Source organism: Paroedura picta, chromosome 9, assembly GCF_049243985.1.
Source record: "Paroedura picta isolate Pp20150507F chromosome 9, Ppicta_v3.0, whole genome shotgun sequence".
In the NCBI taxonomy this organism is placed as follows: Eukaryota; Metazoa; Chordata; class Lepidosauria; order Squamata; family Gekkonidae; genus Paroedura; species Paroedura picta.
The window spans coordinates 10,867,834-10,886,118 of record NC_135377.1 but is presented as its reverse complement, the minus strand read 5'-3'; the positions used below and the strand labels follow the sequence as shown (position 1 = coordinate 10,886,118).

General features: G+C 46.5%; 1 protein-coding gene across 2 annotated transcripts; it reads right to left on the bottom strand.

Annotated features, from left to right (window-relative positions):
- Positions 1-357: 357 nt before the first annotated feature.
- Positions 358-17,826, bottom strand: ANXA13 (annexin A13). 2 transcript variants are annotated; one of them, XM_077351556.1, is made up of 12 exons: positions 17,747-17,826; positions 14,087-14,162; positions 12,015-12,109; positions 10,475-10,645; positions 9,121-9,154; positions 8,857-8,936; positions 5,924-5,992; positions 5,163-5,264; positions 3,282-3,357; positions 2,907-3,019; positions 713-862; positions 358-471 (listed from the first exon to the last, which is right to left on the bottom strand). In XM_077351556.1, the coding sequence occupies exons 1-11, from the start codon at positions 17,759-17,761 to the stop codon at positions 743-745; spliced, it is 951 nt and encodes a 316-aa protein (XP_077207671.1). In that variant the 5' UTR covers positions 17,762-17,826; the 3' UTR covers positions 358-471; positions 713-742. The 2 variants fall into 2 exon arrangements, with proteins under 2 accessions (XP_077207671.1, XP_077207670.1); XM_077351555.1 differs by having other exon boundaries at positions 358-862.
- Positions 17,827-18,285: the final 459 nt, after the last annotated feature.

The window sequence follows — 18,285 nt, the reverse complement described above, 5'->3', positions numbered from 1 at the left end:
CAGACACTTTAAATGAAGCCTGGACACTAACCCCATGAAATTGTTTCAGAGCTGGACTTGGATGCGCCAAATAACTCTGCCACCTTAGTAACCTAGCTGCTGCATTTTGGGCTGTCTGCACTTAAAATATATATATAACTACCCTAAATGTTCGTGAACAACAAAATCCAGCTATCACACTTCACTGGGCTGTATCTTACAAATCTGTTCCACTGAGGGTAAACATTTCTGCTAGCGGAAAGAGCTGTCTATAGGTGGATGAGGCTTTTTGTGTCAGTGGAAAGTTCTTCCATTAGTGTAACAAAGTCATGAGATTCAACCTACTGACATTCTTTTAGGATCTGAATGAATTCCATATACCATAGAAAACAATATACCAGTTTATTTTCTTAAAAAATGGTTTTACCACATAAAAACATGCACGGTGATATCTAGCGGTATATCTGAAGTCCATGGCAGCGTATTTTGTGGCTGCAAAGAGAAACGGGCCTGAATTATTTTAAGGGTAGCAATACTTTTCATCTATTATAAAAGGATCCTATAATTTAAGCATCTTTAGTGACACATGGTACAGCCCTCCGCATATTTACTCAGAGGAGAATGCCCCAATTCAATCGCTAGGGCTCACACCTGGATAAGGGTTCTTAGGATTCTCTCCCTACAGAGCTACATCTCCCTGGGACTATTTGCCACTGAATTGGAGGGCCCTTACTTCCAAGGAGAAACTATTAGGGTTGCTCCCTTAATGCAGCAGAGCAACCAGCAGCTTCTTAAAGTCTCCGGACGTATCGGATTGGATGGCTGATGCCAGTGACTTCTGGTACATTTTCTGGAACTTCTCCTTGATGGTTTGGAGGTCAATCTTAAAAGGAAAGACAGAAGAAGAAAATTATGAGCCACAGTTTTCCTGGCCTGGAAAACTCACTTTGGTCCCCCAAGTTTAAACGCTTGGGAAAGCCAAATAAGAAGATAGGTGAACTCCCTGAGAACGTCCATCTTTTAAGGATCGCAAAAGTGAAGGCTACGTGGCTAGGAAGAACATTTGAAATGTGAATCGCTTCTCACCAAATAAAAGAGCTTTCTGGTTCTAAATATAGTAATAGGCTTTAAAAGCCAATGTCAACGTTACTTTGGGGAAAAAATTATTTAATGCAGATCAGATTTTGAGAGATATCAGGGATTTTATTTTTATTTTATTGTTGCAAAAATAATGAAAGTTTACAGGCACACTGAATTCAGATTGGTCTTTAAAACGCTTTAACTAGTGAAAGCAAACATAAGTAGAATTTGAAACTGGTGGTCCCTTCAGCGGAGTCAATTTATTTGGGATATTTAATTGCGGCCTCCCAAGAACAAGGGGGCCTGAGGAGGAAGGGAAATAGCAAATGAGTCCTTTTTTTTATATAAAAAGGATCCCTTTTGAATGAAGAGAACCATCTGGATTCCATCATATCACTACTGAGGGTTGTAGGAGCTTGGGTGTCTCCCAGTCACCATTGCTTAGAGTTACCCATTTGGGATTCTCCCAAAATATAGAATGGTATGGCAACCAGCAGGAAATGGGGGGAGGCAGGAGGGGGGAGGGACAGTGATCTTCATCACTGTGCAATAATGTCACTTCCAGAGTGATCTGGAAGCACTGAGATCACGCCAGCCTCCAGGAGGGACTTAGAGATCCCTTGGAATTGCATAGTCTACAGAGATCAGTTCTCCTGGAGAAAACAGCAGCTTTGGAGGGTGGACTCTGTGGCATTGTCCTTCCCCCCAAACTATCCCCTAATCTCCAGGAGTTTCCAACCTTGGATCTGGCAACCCTACCCTTATCCCCTGCAGTGGCCAGGGGGGACTTGGCAACCTGACCCCAGGGTGATGGTCTAGCATTGAGCTAGAAGGTTTGGAGTGAATGCTAGCACATCGCCCCAGTATGATGCTGGCGCTTCTGGGTCACCCTGGGAGCGGCATCATGGCGTGGCAACAAAGATTAGTCTGTGGTAGAAGGGATATTGTGGTGATGCAAAACCAACTCCTGGTTTTTATACCCTGCTTTTCACTGCCTGAAGGAGGCTCAAAGCGGCTTGCAATTGCCTTCCCTTCTGCTTCCCACAACAGACACCCTGTGAGGTAGGTGGAGCTGAGAGAGCCCTGAGAGAAACTGCTTTGTGAGAACAGCTTCTACCAGGACTGTGACGAGCCCAAGGTCACCCAGCTGGCTGCATGTGGAAGAGCGGGGAATCAAACCCGGCCTGCCTGATTAGAAGCTGCCACTTTTAACCACTACACCAAGCTGGCTCTGGGGAGGGCAAGGACCTTGATGGGATACAATGCCATAGATTCCTTTTCCAAAGCATTTGTTTTCTCCAGGGGAGCCGATTTGGAAACAAGCTGTAATTCCAGGGGTTCCCCAGGTCCCGCTTGGATGCTGGTATCCCCAGTGGCAGTGAGAACATGGGAAGACTTTTGGGCTGGGGAAAACACAGGAGGGAAGGCTGACGCCCCTCCCTCCCTGCTATCAGGCCCCAGTGAACTTGTGACCGCTCACTTCCTGATGCTGTGGATGATATATGGTCTAGTTTGACCCTCAATCAGTCCTGAAGAGCCAATTCCACCCAACATTTATTTATTTATCCCACGCTGCCTCCAAAGCGCTCAGGGTGGCGTCCACCTTCCCTCCTCTCTATTTTATCCTCGTAAGGAACTCAGCTCAGGCTGAGAGAGGTTGGCTGACCTAAGGCCATTCAGCGAGTTTCATGGCAGAGTGGGGATTGGAACTCGGGCCTTTCAAATCCCTAGGCCAGCAAGCTAACCCACTGGCTCTCATCTCGGGCCATGGCTTCCCCCCCCTGATGTCTACAGGAGGTCTTTGGCTTTCCTCATCTTCTTCCTCGACCTCCAAATAGCTTCCTTACCTCAGCCCTCGTCACCAGGATGCGAATTAACGTTTCCTCATCCGTTCCGGCTCCCTTCATAGCATCATGGAGACGAGAAGCAAAGTATTCTTGGCAATCTCTTGCACACCTTACTAAAGAATAACATTTCATTAGGACTCTCAGATCAACAGGAAGCCCCCGTCCTGCAATATCAATGTGTAGCCAACTAATCTGGGAAGATATTCTGTATTTGTTTTTAGTTACACAATGCAATTCACCTGTTTTTCCTGGGGATTCCAAGCAATGACATAAGAGGAAGGGGATTGCTGTGGGAAATGGGAATGGGTGGAAATGACCAGTTTAATCCAACTAGTTACAAATAACAAGTGACCACAATTTTAAAATTGTTTATACCAAGAGTTAGGTAAGCCTTCTCAAGATCTCCAGAAGTTTCACTCTTAATAGCGTCTTCAATGTCTTTGCCAGTCAACTGTAATCAAAACAACGACAATAATGTAAATATTTTTGCGGAGCTGGAGGTTATTGTGCCAGGACGCAAATCACATTTACAGTTTTCTTTTCCTAGCCCTGCTATTGGTCCAGAACGAGCTTTTCCAGGAATGGTGATTGGGGGGGGGGGGAAGCTTTGTGAGTGTCAGGCAGTTGTTTAAGACATGGACACAGAGCCAGAAAGAAGAAGCCGACCGACCAGGAAATGAAAAAATCAATGTTCCTCTTGCAGTTGGTAAAACAGAACTATTTAGAAAGAGCCTTTAGACTGATCTGGTGTGGTCTTGAAAGACCCTAGTCTTGGCTGGACAATTAGAATGATTTCTGGTACTGAGATTGGGTATTTCGCTGCTGGAGACCCTGAAGAGCTGCTGTCAGAATAGACTGTACAGAGTTGGAGAGTATGATTTGGTTTAAGTATTGGAAGGGGCTACAATGCAGTGGTGGAATATGTGCTTTGAATGTGGAAGGTCCTTAGTTCAACTTCTGGCATCTCCAGTGCATGGATCTTGTGTGCCGGGAAAGAGACCCCTGCCTGAGACCATGAAGAACACCTGCCAGTCAAGTTAGGCCATACTGACTAGGTGGACTATTTTGGCTGGTATAAGGTAGATTTCTATGCTCAAATACACAAAGAAAATACACATACACACTCAGTTTAGGATTCCTAATAATCCCTCAGCAAATGCTGGGAGATTTTAGACAGGGCGTTTGGAGAGGGCAAAATCTGCTGAAGATATGATGTCACTTTTGGGTGACATTCTAGGCTGTCTTTAGCTTTGTTTATGGTTTTTACTATGGAGACTGGGGAAATTCCTAGGACTTCACTATGCAGAGACCATCCCCTCCCCAGTTCCTCAAGGCTGGGAAATTAGGGCCTCACCTTGGGGTTCACAGCCCTAAAACCAAAGCTTGACGTTCTCAAAATAACAACTAAACTATAGATCGGGGAAATTCAGAGTGTGATTCTATGAAATCACAGCCCCACAAATCCTTCCTCTCCCCAATCTCTACCCTCTCTAGGCACTGCCTCTTAATCTCCAAGAACTTCCAAGAATATGGAGTTGGCAACCTTACCTGGAAATGATTTGAAAGAAAACACTCAAGAGTTTTGCCAAGCTAAGCCTGGTAACCGGTGGGAGGGCTGGGGCTGGGGACATGTAAGGTGCGATGTTGGCTGTGTTGCCACGTCACTTCTGGGAAAAACTTGGAAGGGTAGCTCCTCCCCCCAGGAGTGATGTAATGATGCTGCCATATTGCTATTTCCCCCTCTTCCACAGAGCAGCAGGGGATAAAAAGAGCCACCAGTAGGAAGTCTCCCACCAGAAAGCAGCCAAAACAAAAACAGATATAGGAATGACTCATTTCTTTTAATCATTTTTTTCTCTTTGTAGCTTCTTAAGTCTGCGGTTCGGTAGACACAGACTACAAGTTCTTCGAAAACACAGCTTTTTTATTAACACCAATGCCCATCAAACAATGGCCACTGAACAGGGGAACACAGTGACTTATATACACTTGTACAGGCCCACTAAGGAACCTGATTGGGCCTTAATGGAGAGTTCTCATTGGTCCCTTTGTCCATTGTAACGCGAGTTTATGACTGGCGGATTTACAATCTTTCATTTGCATAGCGGTTAGAATTATCACTGTTGATCCCACATACATAATGGTGATTTCAAGCAAGATAGTAGCAAATTGCTGGTTAATCAGGCTTGCACGCAACCCAGGGCCACATCCTAAAAAATGATGCTTACACATTTTTGCTGAAAAAAGGATACTTACACACTTGTAGGCCTCAAAGGTAGCTCTGAGCTGCATGTAATTCCTCTGTGCCAAGACATGATTGAAAGCCAATTCGTCTGTCCCCCAACGGCCTTCTCCTGCCTCGGAAATGGAAAATCATAAGGATGGCTGATCCTCAGCGAAGAGTATAACCTCTACCCAAGATTGTAAACTGTAGTGCTGCTAGTATAATTTAAACGTTGAGGCCAGGGGGAGAAAACATCCGTACTTATAAGGGCCGGTTAGCAATGGAGAGGGCCGCCAGGGAAGCTTTTAACTCCATGTTAAATAAATTAATTAAGGAGAGAACATTCAGACTTTGCTTAATAGGAACTGAGGAGCAGTTGACAATTTCCAAACGCCTGGTTGGAATGCCGGGAAAGAAGAAAGTGTAAGCTGAAAAGAGCAACTTTTCTTGTTGTTTTGGTCTGTACTGGTTGAGAAACAAGCAGCGCTATAAAAAGAGAGTTATTTCATTTGGCCATCAACCTGCTTAAGGTCACAGGGGGTCCTCCAGGCAACTGTCCTGCCTGTGTTGCCAAGTTCCAGGTGGAGCCTGGAGGCCTCTCAGAATTACAGCTGTTCTCCAGATGGCAGAGATCAGTTCTCCTGGCTGCTTTGGAGGACAGATGCTACCCCCTTCTGAACCTTGTCCTCCCCAGGCTCCAACACCCAAATCTCCCAACCTGGAGCTGGTAACCCAACTCTGTGCCCTTCTCCTACCCAACTCCACTTTGAATTTGCTCTCAGGTTATGCTTACTTCGTAAAGGTCCTTGGCATCTTTGAGAGCTAAATTTTCATTGATCTCCAGACCTTCCTCTCTGTTGGCCTGGCGAAAAGGAATCAGACAGATGTCAGCCGTCAGTGGGGAGCAGTTTCAGGTGGGCTGACGCATTAGTGTGCAGCACCTGAACAAAATCCAAGCCCGGCAGCACAGTTGCAGACCAAGCACATTTTCTTTTCTAAAAATGATCTGACTGAAGATTTAAAAACACAACATAAAAAGTAGAACACAACATAAAAAATAGAAAAGAGTGGGCGAAGACAAGAAAAGCTTCCATTTCATCTAAGACAAATGTAAACCAAATCAGTTACGCTATGATTGTATACAAGGATATCCCTCTTTTCCCCCATAAGCCCCACATCAGCCTTTCCCAACCTTTTGACTGTGGAGGAATCCCTGAAATATTTTCCAGACTACAAGGAGCCCCAGAAGTCATGGCATGACCCTTCAGAGAAGTGGGCATGGAAGTAAGATGCAGGAGCCAGCCGGCTAATCAACTGATCGATCATTTACTGTTTCCGTTCAGGCAAAAGAGACTGTAGAGCAGGGAAGTCAAACTGCGGCCCTCCAGCATTCGCTGGCAGGGGCTCATGGGAATTGCAGTCCATGGACATCTGGAGGGCCACAGTTTGACTACCCCTGCGAGCAACAGGAGAAATGGGCTCCTGTGATGTCAGCAGCCATCCGAACTACTGGGAAAGGCCACAGAATCCCTGTGGAACTCCTGCATAATCACACGGTTCCCCGGAACCCTGTTTGGGAATCCCTGCCCTTGGATCTTCTCAAAGATTTCCAAAGATGGCCTTTCCATCTCTGGAAATATGACTTCTCCACTGCCCCCTTCCCTGTTGTGGCCCCAAATGCCCCCCACAAATGCTGCTTCTGGGAGCTGGGAGGCCCCCAGGAAGCACGGCCAACTTCCTTTGCATCCCCCTGGCATGAAATGCAAATATAAAACACCTGTACTGTCTAGAGCAGGGGTAGTCAAACTGCGGCCCTCCAGATGTCCATGCACTACAATTCCCATGAGCTCCTGCCGGCGTTCGCCGGCAGGGACTCATGGGAATTGTAGTGCATGGACATCTGGAGGGCCGCAGTTTGACTACCCCTACTCTAGAGTGTTCTATTTAAAATAGATTTTGTTCTACTTGTATTAACAACACCCACCTTATGTTGTTAATTGCATCTGAGAAATTGCACCTGACGTTGTTAATTGCATCTGAGAAACAGGTGTCCCCCCCCCCCCTTTCTCTTTTCAGGAAAAAAAAAACGCTGTGAGCCGGCTAGCCCTTACTTTGCTTCTTTCACCTAATAAGAGATTTCACAAAGACATTCACAACTTTTATGCTGCCCTCTAGTGAATAGTGGCATGTCGGAAAAGATATAATAAAAAAGGTTCCCCCCCCCCCCACATCCCCTTTCCTTTTTCTCCTTCGAAAAGCTTTTTGTGCTCTGCAAGAATTTAACTAAAAGAAACTAGAAAGACGAGAGATTTTTCCCCCTGGAACTTTCCCTTGTTATCTTCTTCCCCCGGTAGTCACGTCTCATGCTGAGAACGTTGCCATCATTTGGTATGGAATGGTAAGAGGGTTACCTAAGGAGGAAGGAAAGGGTAGGGTCACCAGCCCTTGCTTGGAAACTGACAGGACGATGGGGGGGGGCGGGGGGGGGAAGACATGCAGAGTGAAACTGCACAACAACAATGACAAAAGAGGAAGTGAGGTTACTGAATCACAGGACACTCTAGGAAAGCCTTTCTCAACTTTTTAACCATTAGAGCCCCCTGAAATTGTCTTCAGGCTTCAAGACACCCCTGAAGTGGTGCGATTGGGCAGAACATAGTTGGAAAGCTTGGTTGTGCACATGCGCACCTGGGGGCCCCCTCCCCTTTCCACCACCTCTGGACCCACCGTTGGCCATTTTGTTTTTTTGGAGGGGAAGTAGAGATGACCACATACGGTCATATCACTCGATAAATGTTTAACAAATTTAAGAAATATATTAAAAAATAATTAATTCCCACCCATTCAGGAAACCCTTCCAGGGCCGTCAAGAAACCCCATGGTTTTATAAAACCCTGGTTGAGAAAGCCAGGTCTAGGATTTCACCACAGCGTTTGGAGTGATTCCTAGACCACTGTGTGGGGATGTCAGTTCCAGTTTTATGGTTGCAATGTTGCACCACTGCACCAAGTTGCATGCCTCCACTGTTCCTGGAAGGAAGGAAGGAAGGAAGGAAGGAAGGAAGGAAGGAAGGAAGGAAGGAAGGAAGGAAGGAAGGAAGGAAGGAAGGAAGGAAGGAGGGAGGGAGGGAGGAAGGCGGGAGGGAGGGAGGGAGGAAAGCGGGAGGGAGGGAGGGAGGGAGGGAGGAAGGCGGGAGGGAGGGAAGGAGGGTGGGAGGGAGGAAGGAAGGAAGGCGGGAGGGAGGGAGGAAGGAAGGAAGGAAGGAAGGAAGGAAGGGAGGGAGGGAGGGAGGGAGGGAGGAAGGAAGGTAGGAAGGAAGGAAGGGAGGGAGGGAGGGAGGGAGGGAGGAAGGAAGGCGGGAGGGAGGGAGGGAGGAAGGAAGGAAGGCAGGAGGGAGGGAGGGAGGAAGGAAGGAAGGAAGGAAGGGAGGGAGGGAGGGAGGGAGGGAGGGAGGGAGGGGAGGGAGGGAGGGAGGGAGGGAGGAAGGAAGGAAGGAAGGACAGAAAGACAGACACAAAAAGAAAGAAAACCCAATGTATGTACTAACTACAATGTATTAACTCAGGATTTGCCGGGGCTCTGCATGGGCAGGCACAAAAGGATACTGAGGCAGACAAAGCCAGACTGGTGTATTCTTTTGCTCCACCAGCACCATGTTTCAATCGGGCCTCAGCCTGCCTAATATGTTGTCCAGCAGTCATGATACAGCCACAGCCAGACTCTTACCTTCAGCACAGACAGAAGGATCTTTCTTAGGGATCCACTTGTCTCGCTTTGAACATCGGATTCCAGATCCCTGCTGAAAACTATGGAGAAAAGAAAGAGCTTGTGTGTGCAGCCGTGATCTGAGAGGCTAAGACTTGCCTGATTGTCTCTGATCTCAGAAGCTAAGCAGCCCCGGTTAGTACATGGATGGGTGACCACCAAGAAAGTCCTTTCCTACGCAGAGGAAGGCAATGGGGCCTCTTTAAAAAGAAAGACATCACTTACTCCTTTTGTAGGCATCCTTGATGGCCATGATTTGCTGAGAAAGAGAGAATAAATACAGATGATTGGTAATGTGGGCAGGGTTTTAGAAAACACACAAACTGTCAATTATGGCAACTTGAGCAAATGCCCCTGTCCCCCCCCCCTCTAAATTATATCCAGGCTGGCGAAATATCGTCTGCAGAAAGGATGGAAAGGGTGGAAGGCTCCCATGTCTTCTGCAAGAACTACTTCTAGGGATGCCAACCTCCAGGTGGGATCTGGGGATCCCCCAGCATTATAGCTCATCTCCAAACTAAAGAGATCAGCTCCTCTGCAGAAAACAGATGCTGTGAAGGGTGGCCTCTTCAGCAATGTACCCCACTGGTTTCCAGAGCATCAGATTGGAATCTGGGGGATCCGGGTTCAAATCCTCACTCTGCCATAGATGCTTGCTGGGTAATCTTGGGCCAGCCAGAGATTCTCAGTCTAACCTACACTACAGAGAAGAACAATGTAAGAAGAGAGTGAAATGAAATCAATTTTGACTCCCACTGGGTCATAACAGAGTTATGTGTTTCTTTTCCTTTTCCTCCCTTCTCCTGTTATGCTACAATTCATTTCCGGATAGTGTATATTTCCCTGCTTTTCTCCCCAGTGGAGATGGAAAGAAGCTTATAATGTCATCCTTCCCTCTTCCATTTTATCTTCACAACAACCCATGAGGCTGGCTAAGTTGAGAAAATGTGATTAAGGTTACCCAGGGCAGAGTGGGGAACAAAAGCACAACCCCACCCAGCACAAACTCTACCTGGGTTGTGACTTGGACATTTTCTGTCTCTCCCTGCCAAGCAGATGGCTGCCCGTCCCTACCTTTCCCCTGCCATTTTGGATTTTGTCCCCTCTGTTGTTTCAAAGATAACAAGGAAAAGCCCTAACATATCCAGAAGCCCCTCATTCCATGACTGCATGTCCCATGTCCCTGGAGGGCAGTGCCAGAAAGAAACCAGTGTTATCAGCCTCTAACACCCAAATCCAGATTCTGAATGTCTGTTCTGCAACCTAGAGATAATCTGATGGACCTGGAGAGCCGGGTGGTATTTAGAGCCAAAACAAGGTGGCTTGAGGCCATTGCCTAAAATTTGCTTACCTGGCCAAGCCTCCAGAATTTATGCCTCGCCAACACAGAGGCTTCATACTGCCAGCCAATCACAGGGACTGACAGTGGGTATCAGCTATACTCTTAAGTGCTCTCTCAGCTGGTTCCCCACAGCAGACCTTGAGATTTCCGGTCCCAGACTCCTCAACACAGAGCGGTCTTCTCTGCAGCTGCTTTTCTTAAAGGCATGCAAAGGATTCCCAATTACAGCCCACCTACCTGGTTAACCCGTGTGCAAAGGACCTCGATCAGTAGAGATTCATCCGTCCCTGCTCCCTTCATCGCTTTTCGGAGTTCTCTGGCATCGTATTCACACGGCCGGTCCAGGAGGGCCAGCGCTGTCTTCTCGAAGTTCCCACTCAGCTCTCCTTTAAGAACTTCTTCCAAATCCTGAGCAAAAGAGCAGAGCAAAGACAGGCAAACTGCAGTCGAGGATGCTGTATATCGGCCAGAGCGGAAGACATAGGATGAGCATAAAGCGTTCAGAAATCAGCATCTCAATCCAGCAAAGGAGAACCTCTCCTGCCTTTCTATAGACTATGCAAAGCTGGACGGCGTTTGACTTCAGGGGCATCTTTTTATTGAAGGGATACGCTTTTATGTACAAGCAAGGCAGCAGACATGCAGTCTGAAAGCTCTGCCTATGAGGCTGAGAGTTCAATCCCAGCAGCCGGCTCAAGGTTGACTCAGCCTTCCATCCTTCCGAGGTCGGTAAAATGACGGTAATGACTGGGGAAGGCGCTGGCAAACCATCCTGTATTGAGTCTGCCATGAAAACGCTAGAGGGCGTCACCCCAAGGGTCAGACATCACTCGGTGCTTGCACAGGGGATACCTTTACCGTTACCTTTTAAGCAGGCTTTTCTCACACAGGTAATAGGGCAGTACTATATTGGAATGAGGGTGGTATACAAATGTAATAAATAATAATTATTATTATGGGTACTACCTCTGAGTGCAAGTATATCCTTACTGCGTAATCCAGGGATTCCCAACCAGGGCTCTCTGGAGACTGGGGCTCTGTGAGAGCTCTCCAGGGCTTCCCAACCTTTCCCCCATATCCTGCCTTAATGGGCTCAGCCACAAGCTATTCCTGGCATTGCTATGAAAGTAGGGAACTGGCTGCTTCCATTGACCTGGGGTGGTGTTCTCAGGTGGTTACCATGGTGGGGGAAGGGGGCGGAGCCTGGACACCTCATCCTGCCTCCTCCCTCTTCCCCCTCAATCCTCCTTGGGCATGGCAGGGAGGTGTGGCCAGCTGACATCACTTCCAGCCGGGTTCTAGGGCTCCTCGAAGCCTGAAAACTATTTCAGGGGCTCCTCCAGAGTAAAAAGGTTGAAAAAAAATAGCAGGTGTAGTCTCTGCATTGATTGATATTTTGTATTTAAATGCTTATGCTTTCCCCCCAGCTTTTCCTCAGCTGTGTTTCTGCCTTTTACGTGTCTGCAATCTAAACACTATTGCTTATTCTTTGTTTCTGCAATCCAGAACCCTATTTCAGGGGTCCCTAACGTGCTTGTGAGGATCCGTCTCCACCTTTCCTGGTGCCCACCAAGAGAGCATAATAAGATACATGGGATGTGGACCTAAGCTTGTAACCAGCTGCAACAGGAGCTGGAAACCAGTCTGGTGGTTAGGTGGCCTCATTTCACTGGAAATAAGACGGATCAGCATCATTCATTGTGGGCATATCAGCAATGGCTCCATTGATGCATGCCAAACCCAGACACAAATATCCAATTTATCCCGGCGAGTATACCTTGCCATACATGGTTTTGTACTGCTGTTTCATTTGTTGCCTCTGGTTCGACGAACGCGTCGACAGGAGCTCGATGATAACCTTTTCATCGGTCCCTACAAAATATGAACGGGAAAAAGTAACGCCCTCTCCCCACTCAGAATTACCTGCAGAGGAAGGCGATGACGAGTTATTTCCTCTATGTCTACAGACCCATTGCTGGTGCCCAAAAATGGGCATCGTCAGTCACCAACAGTTGTGACGGCGTATCCAGTTGATTGCCCTTTATCTGAACTTCAAGGAAGTGAAACTATATGTAGGCCCACGTCTTTCTCCATCCATTAAATAGCTGCATCATCTTCTGTAAATGGTAGTGCTGCTTATCTTCTTATCGGGGTTTGCAAAGATATCCAGGCAAATAATGCTGCATCGCAGAAGGACGTGCACATAATGACTTGCTACTTATTATAAACAGGAGTCTAGCAGCGCCTTTGAGGTGGAGTTTTGCAGCGTCTAAGAAGCCTAAACTCACCCTGGAAGCTAAAATGACTTAGCTAAGGCTATTGCGCTTTGGTTGCATTATGTAAAGAGTTGCCGGAAAGGACAGCGATGCTAGGAAAAGCTGAAGGCAGCAGGCAAAGGGGAAGAGCCAACAGGAGATGGATTGACTCAAGTTGCTTCAGATGAAGTGGAATGCAACTTTAAGAAATAAATCTAAATAAATAAATAAAATCCAGGAAGCCACAGCCCTCAGTTTGCAAGCCCTGAGCAAGGCTATTCAAAAAAGGATGTTTTGGGAGTCATTAATTAGGACATTGGAGAACTTCAAACAATAGCTTGCAATTAGCTATGTGGCCCACTTGATTTAACAAGAACCACTACCTCCCCCCCCTCCTCCCAGTGTTTTGATGGTGCTTTTTGCATTTCCATGTCTCGGAGCACACAGCGTACGTTCAGCCTGGCCAGATCTGTGAGAGAATAATTACTCACTCTAGTGCACAGTAATATGGCTTTGTTGCCCTGACCCGGATAGCGCAAACTAGCACCATCTCAGCAGAGCCTGGCTTCTAAGCAGAGTTGGCCCTGGTTGATGTTAGAATGGGAAACCAGTGGGTATATGGAGTGTGGTGAAGTCACGTCTAACAACCACCAGGGGGAGGTGATGCTGCCAGTGACATATCGACATCACTTCCTGTGTGCACAGGAAGTGATGCCAGTGCATTGAGACACAGGAAGTGATTTAGTGACACATTGATATCACTTCTGGTATGCACAGGAAGTGATGTCAGTGCATTGGGGTGCTGCTGCCCACTTATTGTTTGCACAATTTCTCTCCCAACAGCTGGCTGATCAGCAGTGGGGATGGAGGATCCCTTGCCCCTGACAAGCAGTTGAGATCTCTATCCATCAGCCTCTGGGTAGATTTACCAACTCTATCTTGGCAGTTCCTGGAGATTTAGGGGAAGAGCGTAGGGAGGGTGGAGTTTGGGGAGGGGACAGAGCTCAGTGGGTGGGTGATTCTATAGACTCTGCCTTCTGAAGCTGCCATCTTCTCTAGTCTGCCATCTCTGTGGTCTGAAGGTGGGTTATTTAGTTCCCGGAGAACTCCATGCCCACCAGGAGGATGACAAACCTGTTCTCTGGGCATCCTTTCATTTCTGGAAGGGAAGAAGGCCTGCCAGGAGTGGTGGTCCCAGCCACACTTCTGGTTTGTTCAGGGTCACAATCCAACCAGTTTTGGGGACATATGAGTCCCATTGGTGCAATCCAGGAAGGAAGAGGAGAAGCCTGTCCTAAAAACACTTTCCCACATCCAAAAAAAGCACATAATTTTCCCCACAGGTTGGCTCCTCTGCTTAGGGGTTGGGAAATTTTGGGAAACTTTGAGAGTGCTGCCTGAAGGAAGTGGGGTTTGGGAAGGGGAGGGACTTCAGTGGGGTAGAATACCATAGAGTCCACAGTCCAAAGAGGCCGTTCACTCCAGTTGATGCGGTCCCTATCTCCCGGAGGCCAGTTTTAACAGAGGGAGATCGCCAGCCACTACCTGGAGGTTGGCAGCCCTAGTTCCATGTAACAATTCCCAGCATTCTTACCCATCCCTTTGCAGGCTTTATGAATCTTCTTAGCATCTCGCTCTGCGTTGAAATCATGATGCCGTCGAATGGTTGGCTGAGGAAGCAGAGGAAGAGTGCTCAGCAACTGGGAAATCCATTATAGCTTCCCGCCCCCCAAGTCTTCTCCTCTGTTTTCTTAACCACTTCAGAGGACAGCCTGCCCTCACCCTTCTTCCCCTCCCTGGCACCTAAATATCCACTGCATCGTCTCCTCTTTCTCCACATGAAAAAGGGAAATAAAAGCCAGCATGGTGGAGTGGTTAAAAGTGGTGGCTTTTAATCTGGTGAGCCGGGTTTGATTCCCCTCTCTTCCTCCTCGAATGTAAGCTGCTTTGAGACTCCTTAAGTCAGTCCTTCTTCTGAATACAGAACTGTACCATTCTCCACAAGATCAACATTAGTTCAATTATTTTTATCCCGCCCTTTCGGAGCTCAGATTGGTGTACATAGACCTCGTCTCTCTTTTCCTTATCCTCACAGTGACTCATGACAGATATAATTTAGAGGCCTCTTTATAAATAACCTTCTATTCTGGTTGAGTACACGCATAAATACATCGGTGCCATACTTTATCTGAGATTTACGTTCTCTGGACTTTGATAGAAAGGTACATTGCAGAATTACCATCTTAAATACATTGACTCATTCAGGCAGAAGGTAATTTATAAAGAGGGACTTTACATTTTATCTCTGCCTTAAGGCACAGTCATAGATTTTAAAGCAATTTAATCTGAGTCCAATGATTAGAGCCAGCTTGGTGTAGTGGTTAGGAGAAACAGTGGCCTCTAATCCAGAGAACTGGGTTTGATTCCCCTCTCCTCCACATGTAGTCTGCTAGGTGACCTTGGGCCAGCCACAGTTCTCCCCCTGCTCTGCCAGCCCAGCCTGCCTCACAGGATATCTGTTGTGTCGAGAGGAAGGGTAGGCAAGTGTAAGATGCTTTGGGACTCCCTCGGTGTAGTATAAGTGAAGTGTTGAAGTTGAAGTGCCGTTCTAATTGTTCCAGTTGATATTTTGTTGTTATTGTTATATTGTTATATTGATTTTTTATATTGATTTTGATAGTGTTCTATGTGAATTTTCAAAAATGTTTAATGTAAACCGCCCAGAGCCGTAGGGAAGGGCGGTATAAAAAAATATAAATATAAATATAAATATATAAAGCATGGTACGAAAAACACCAGCTATTCTCTCAAAATTATTGTGGATTAGTTCAAAGTCTCAAGCCATTGTGTAATTTGATTGTTTGACCATTGAAGGTGGCCGTTTGGCTGAAATGCATAAAGTCAGGGTCTTTTATGGTCCTTGTTTGAGAATAGAAAAACATTTGATTCTGTTTTGAGGTGATCCTTTGGGTCTACAAATTGTAATCATTTTGCAATAAATCCACGTATTCTTCAGATAACTGATAATTTTAGTTTTTTATCTGGAGAATCTGAACGATTAGGTCCTTAAATTTCAATTTCTTTCAGATTTGGGTTCTTAAATAAAATGAGGCTGGTCACATTATGAGAAGACAGGATTCCCTGGGAAGGACAATAAAGCTAGGAAAAGTTGAAGGCAGCAGGAAAAGAATAAAAGGCCTAACATGAAATGGATTGGCTACGCCCCCCCCCCCAGGTTGCTAAGACCTGAGGAAGGCCAATAAGGATAGGGTGTTTTTCATAGGGTCACCATAAACTGATGTCACCACTCCCTCACACACACTGTGTGGTATTCAATTACTAATTTAAACAAGCAGGGAGGAAGGATGGCTACTGCTTGTGGGTCTGGGGTAGTGAAAATGATGGGGAAACACACCACGGGGAGGGACGCTTCCTGCCCTGCTGCTCTGAAAGCCACACCAGCAATGGGGGAACCACACCAGCTTGCGTGGCTGACACACCTATTATTATAAAATGGTGGGAGTTTCATTCTGGCTGAAGTGCTGTTTGCTCAGGCCGGCTGCCAATTATTGCAAGGGACTAGATCAACCGACTCTAAATCGATCAACTGCCTTGAAACACAAGAGCCTTTTTCGTAAGCCATTTTGAGGATACCGAAAGCAAGGCGATTTCATTTACAATGTGATTTTCGGAAGCTAGCCTACATTCCCCACACGTAAAATGTTATTCATTTGAAAGATCTATATGCCACCTTTCTACCCAAATACAGTCTCCATGGCAGCAAACATCTGGGATTAAAACATTCCAAACATTAAAATAACATTTAAAATATATATTTTTAAATATTCAATGATACAATAAGCTTTTTTTGGGGCTGGCAAGTCATGCTGAATAATGGTGACCCTCTAAGTCAGTGGTTCTCAACCTTCCTAATGCCGCGACCCTTTAATCCAGTTCCTCATGTTGTGGTGACCCCCAACCATAAAATGATGCAAGGGTCCTTCCACAGAAATTAAACCGAAACTGACCAATGGCGTGAAGATCCATTGTTCATGATTGTATATAAATTGATTTTTTCCCCCAGGGTTTCTCAGTTCAGCTCTGCCCTCTTGTCCCACCATGCTGATCTCACTCTTTTCCGCTGCTCCAGACAGACGAATGCTCTATCTCAATCTACCCTGCAAGGCTGTTGTATGGATGGCACCCCCCCCCCCAGCCAAGCTGCTCGCCCTGCCGTGACTGCTGTGAAAACGTCATTCGACCCCCAAAGAGGTCCCGACCCCCAGACTGAGAACCACTGCTGTAAGGTTTTCAAGGCAAAAAATGTGCCAAGGTGTTTTGCCATTGCCTGCCTCCATGTCATGACCCTTGGAGGTCTCCCATCCAAATACTAGCCAGGAGTCAACCCTGCTTAATTTCTGAGATCTGACACTGTCGGGCTAGCCTGAGCCAATACGATAAGCACATATAAACTTACATACACTCACAGGTGCAAACAACCAAAGATGAGGGCCAAACACGATTGTTTAATTCCATTAGAATGATAGTTAAAATAACTGTGCTGCATACTGGATTGGTCAGATTGCACTAGGAGTCCTGCGTGCAGTTCTGGAGGCCTCACTTCAAAAAGGATGTGGACAAAATTGAGAGGGTTCAGAGGAGAGCGACAAGGATGATCCAGGGCCTGAGGACCAAGCCTTATGAGGAAAGGCTGAGGGACTTGGGAATGTTCAGTCTGGAGAAGAGAATGTTGAGAGGAGACATGATTGCTGTCTTTAAATATTTGAAAGGTTGTCACTTGGAGGAGGGCAGGGAGCAGTTCCTGTTGGCAGCAGAGGATAGGACCTGCAGTAATGGCTTTAAACTAAGTGTAGAATTGTACTGACTAGATATCAAGATTTTTTTTCACAGTCAGAATAATTTAGCAGTGGAATTGGCTATCTGAGGAGGTGGGGAGCTCCCCTTCACTGGCAGTCTTCAAGCAGCGGCTGGACAGATCCTTCTCCTGGATGATTTGGGCTCATCCTGCATTAGGCAGGGGGTCAGACTCGATGGCCTGGATGGCCCCTTCCAACTCTTTGATTCTAAAGAGACCAAATCAGCTCAGAATGCAGACGAGGGTTCCTATTATTCTCAGCCCAAATATTAACATGGGCTCTCTTAAATTCATGCTGCAAATAGGAAAAGCCAGGCAGTTGGCACGTCGGAACAGAAGTGGAGGGAAGGGGTCAATGGAGGAGAAATGTTTACTTACGTGAAAGTTTCCCATATCCCTTTAGCGGTCAAGAACCTGGTCTTGAGTGGGAAAAGCATCTGCTGTTGTCAGGTTTTATGGTACTACTGTTCCGGGATTAATAAATAACTTCTGACATTATCTTAGTCATTTAATCTATAAGTAGGTATTCATTAAAAGACTACTTTCGGCATAATATTGTGAGCATGAATCAGTCAGTAGTTTTCTAATAGTTGACAGGCTTATTCAAGCAAAAGGCTGGGGCAAAACAGACAAGAGAATTCCCAGGAAAAAAAATTAACAGCCGTACCTGGCATTTTGCCATCGTTGCAGCTGATTTGTGGTAAAGCTGTAGGGTTTTCATGGCAAGAACTGTTAAGCGGGGGGGGGGGGGGGGTTGCCATTGCCTGTCTCTGCAAAGCCATGCTGGTGATCTTCCTTGGTGATCTTCCATCCAAAAAGGATCCAGGGATGACCCTGCTTAGTTTCTGAGATTTGACTACATCATGCTAGCCTGGGCAGAATCACAGAATCATAGAATCACAGAATCATAGAGTTTT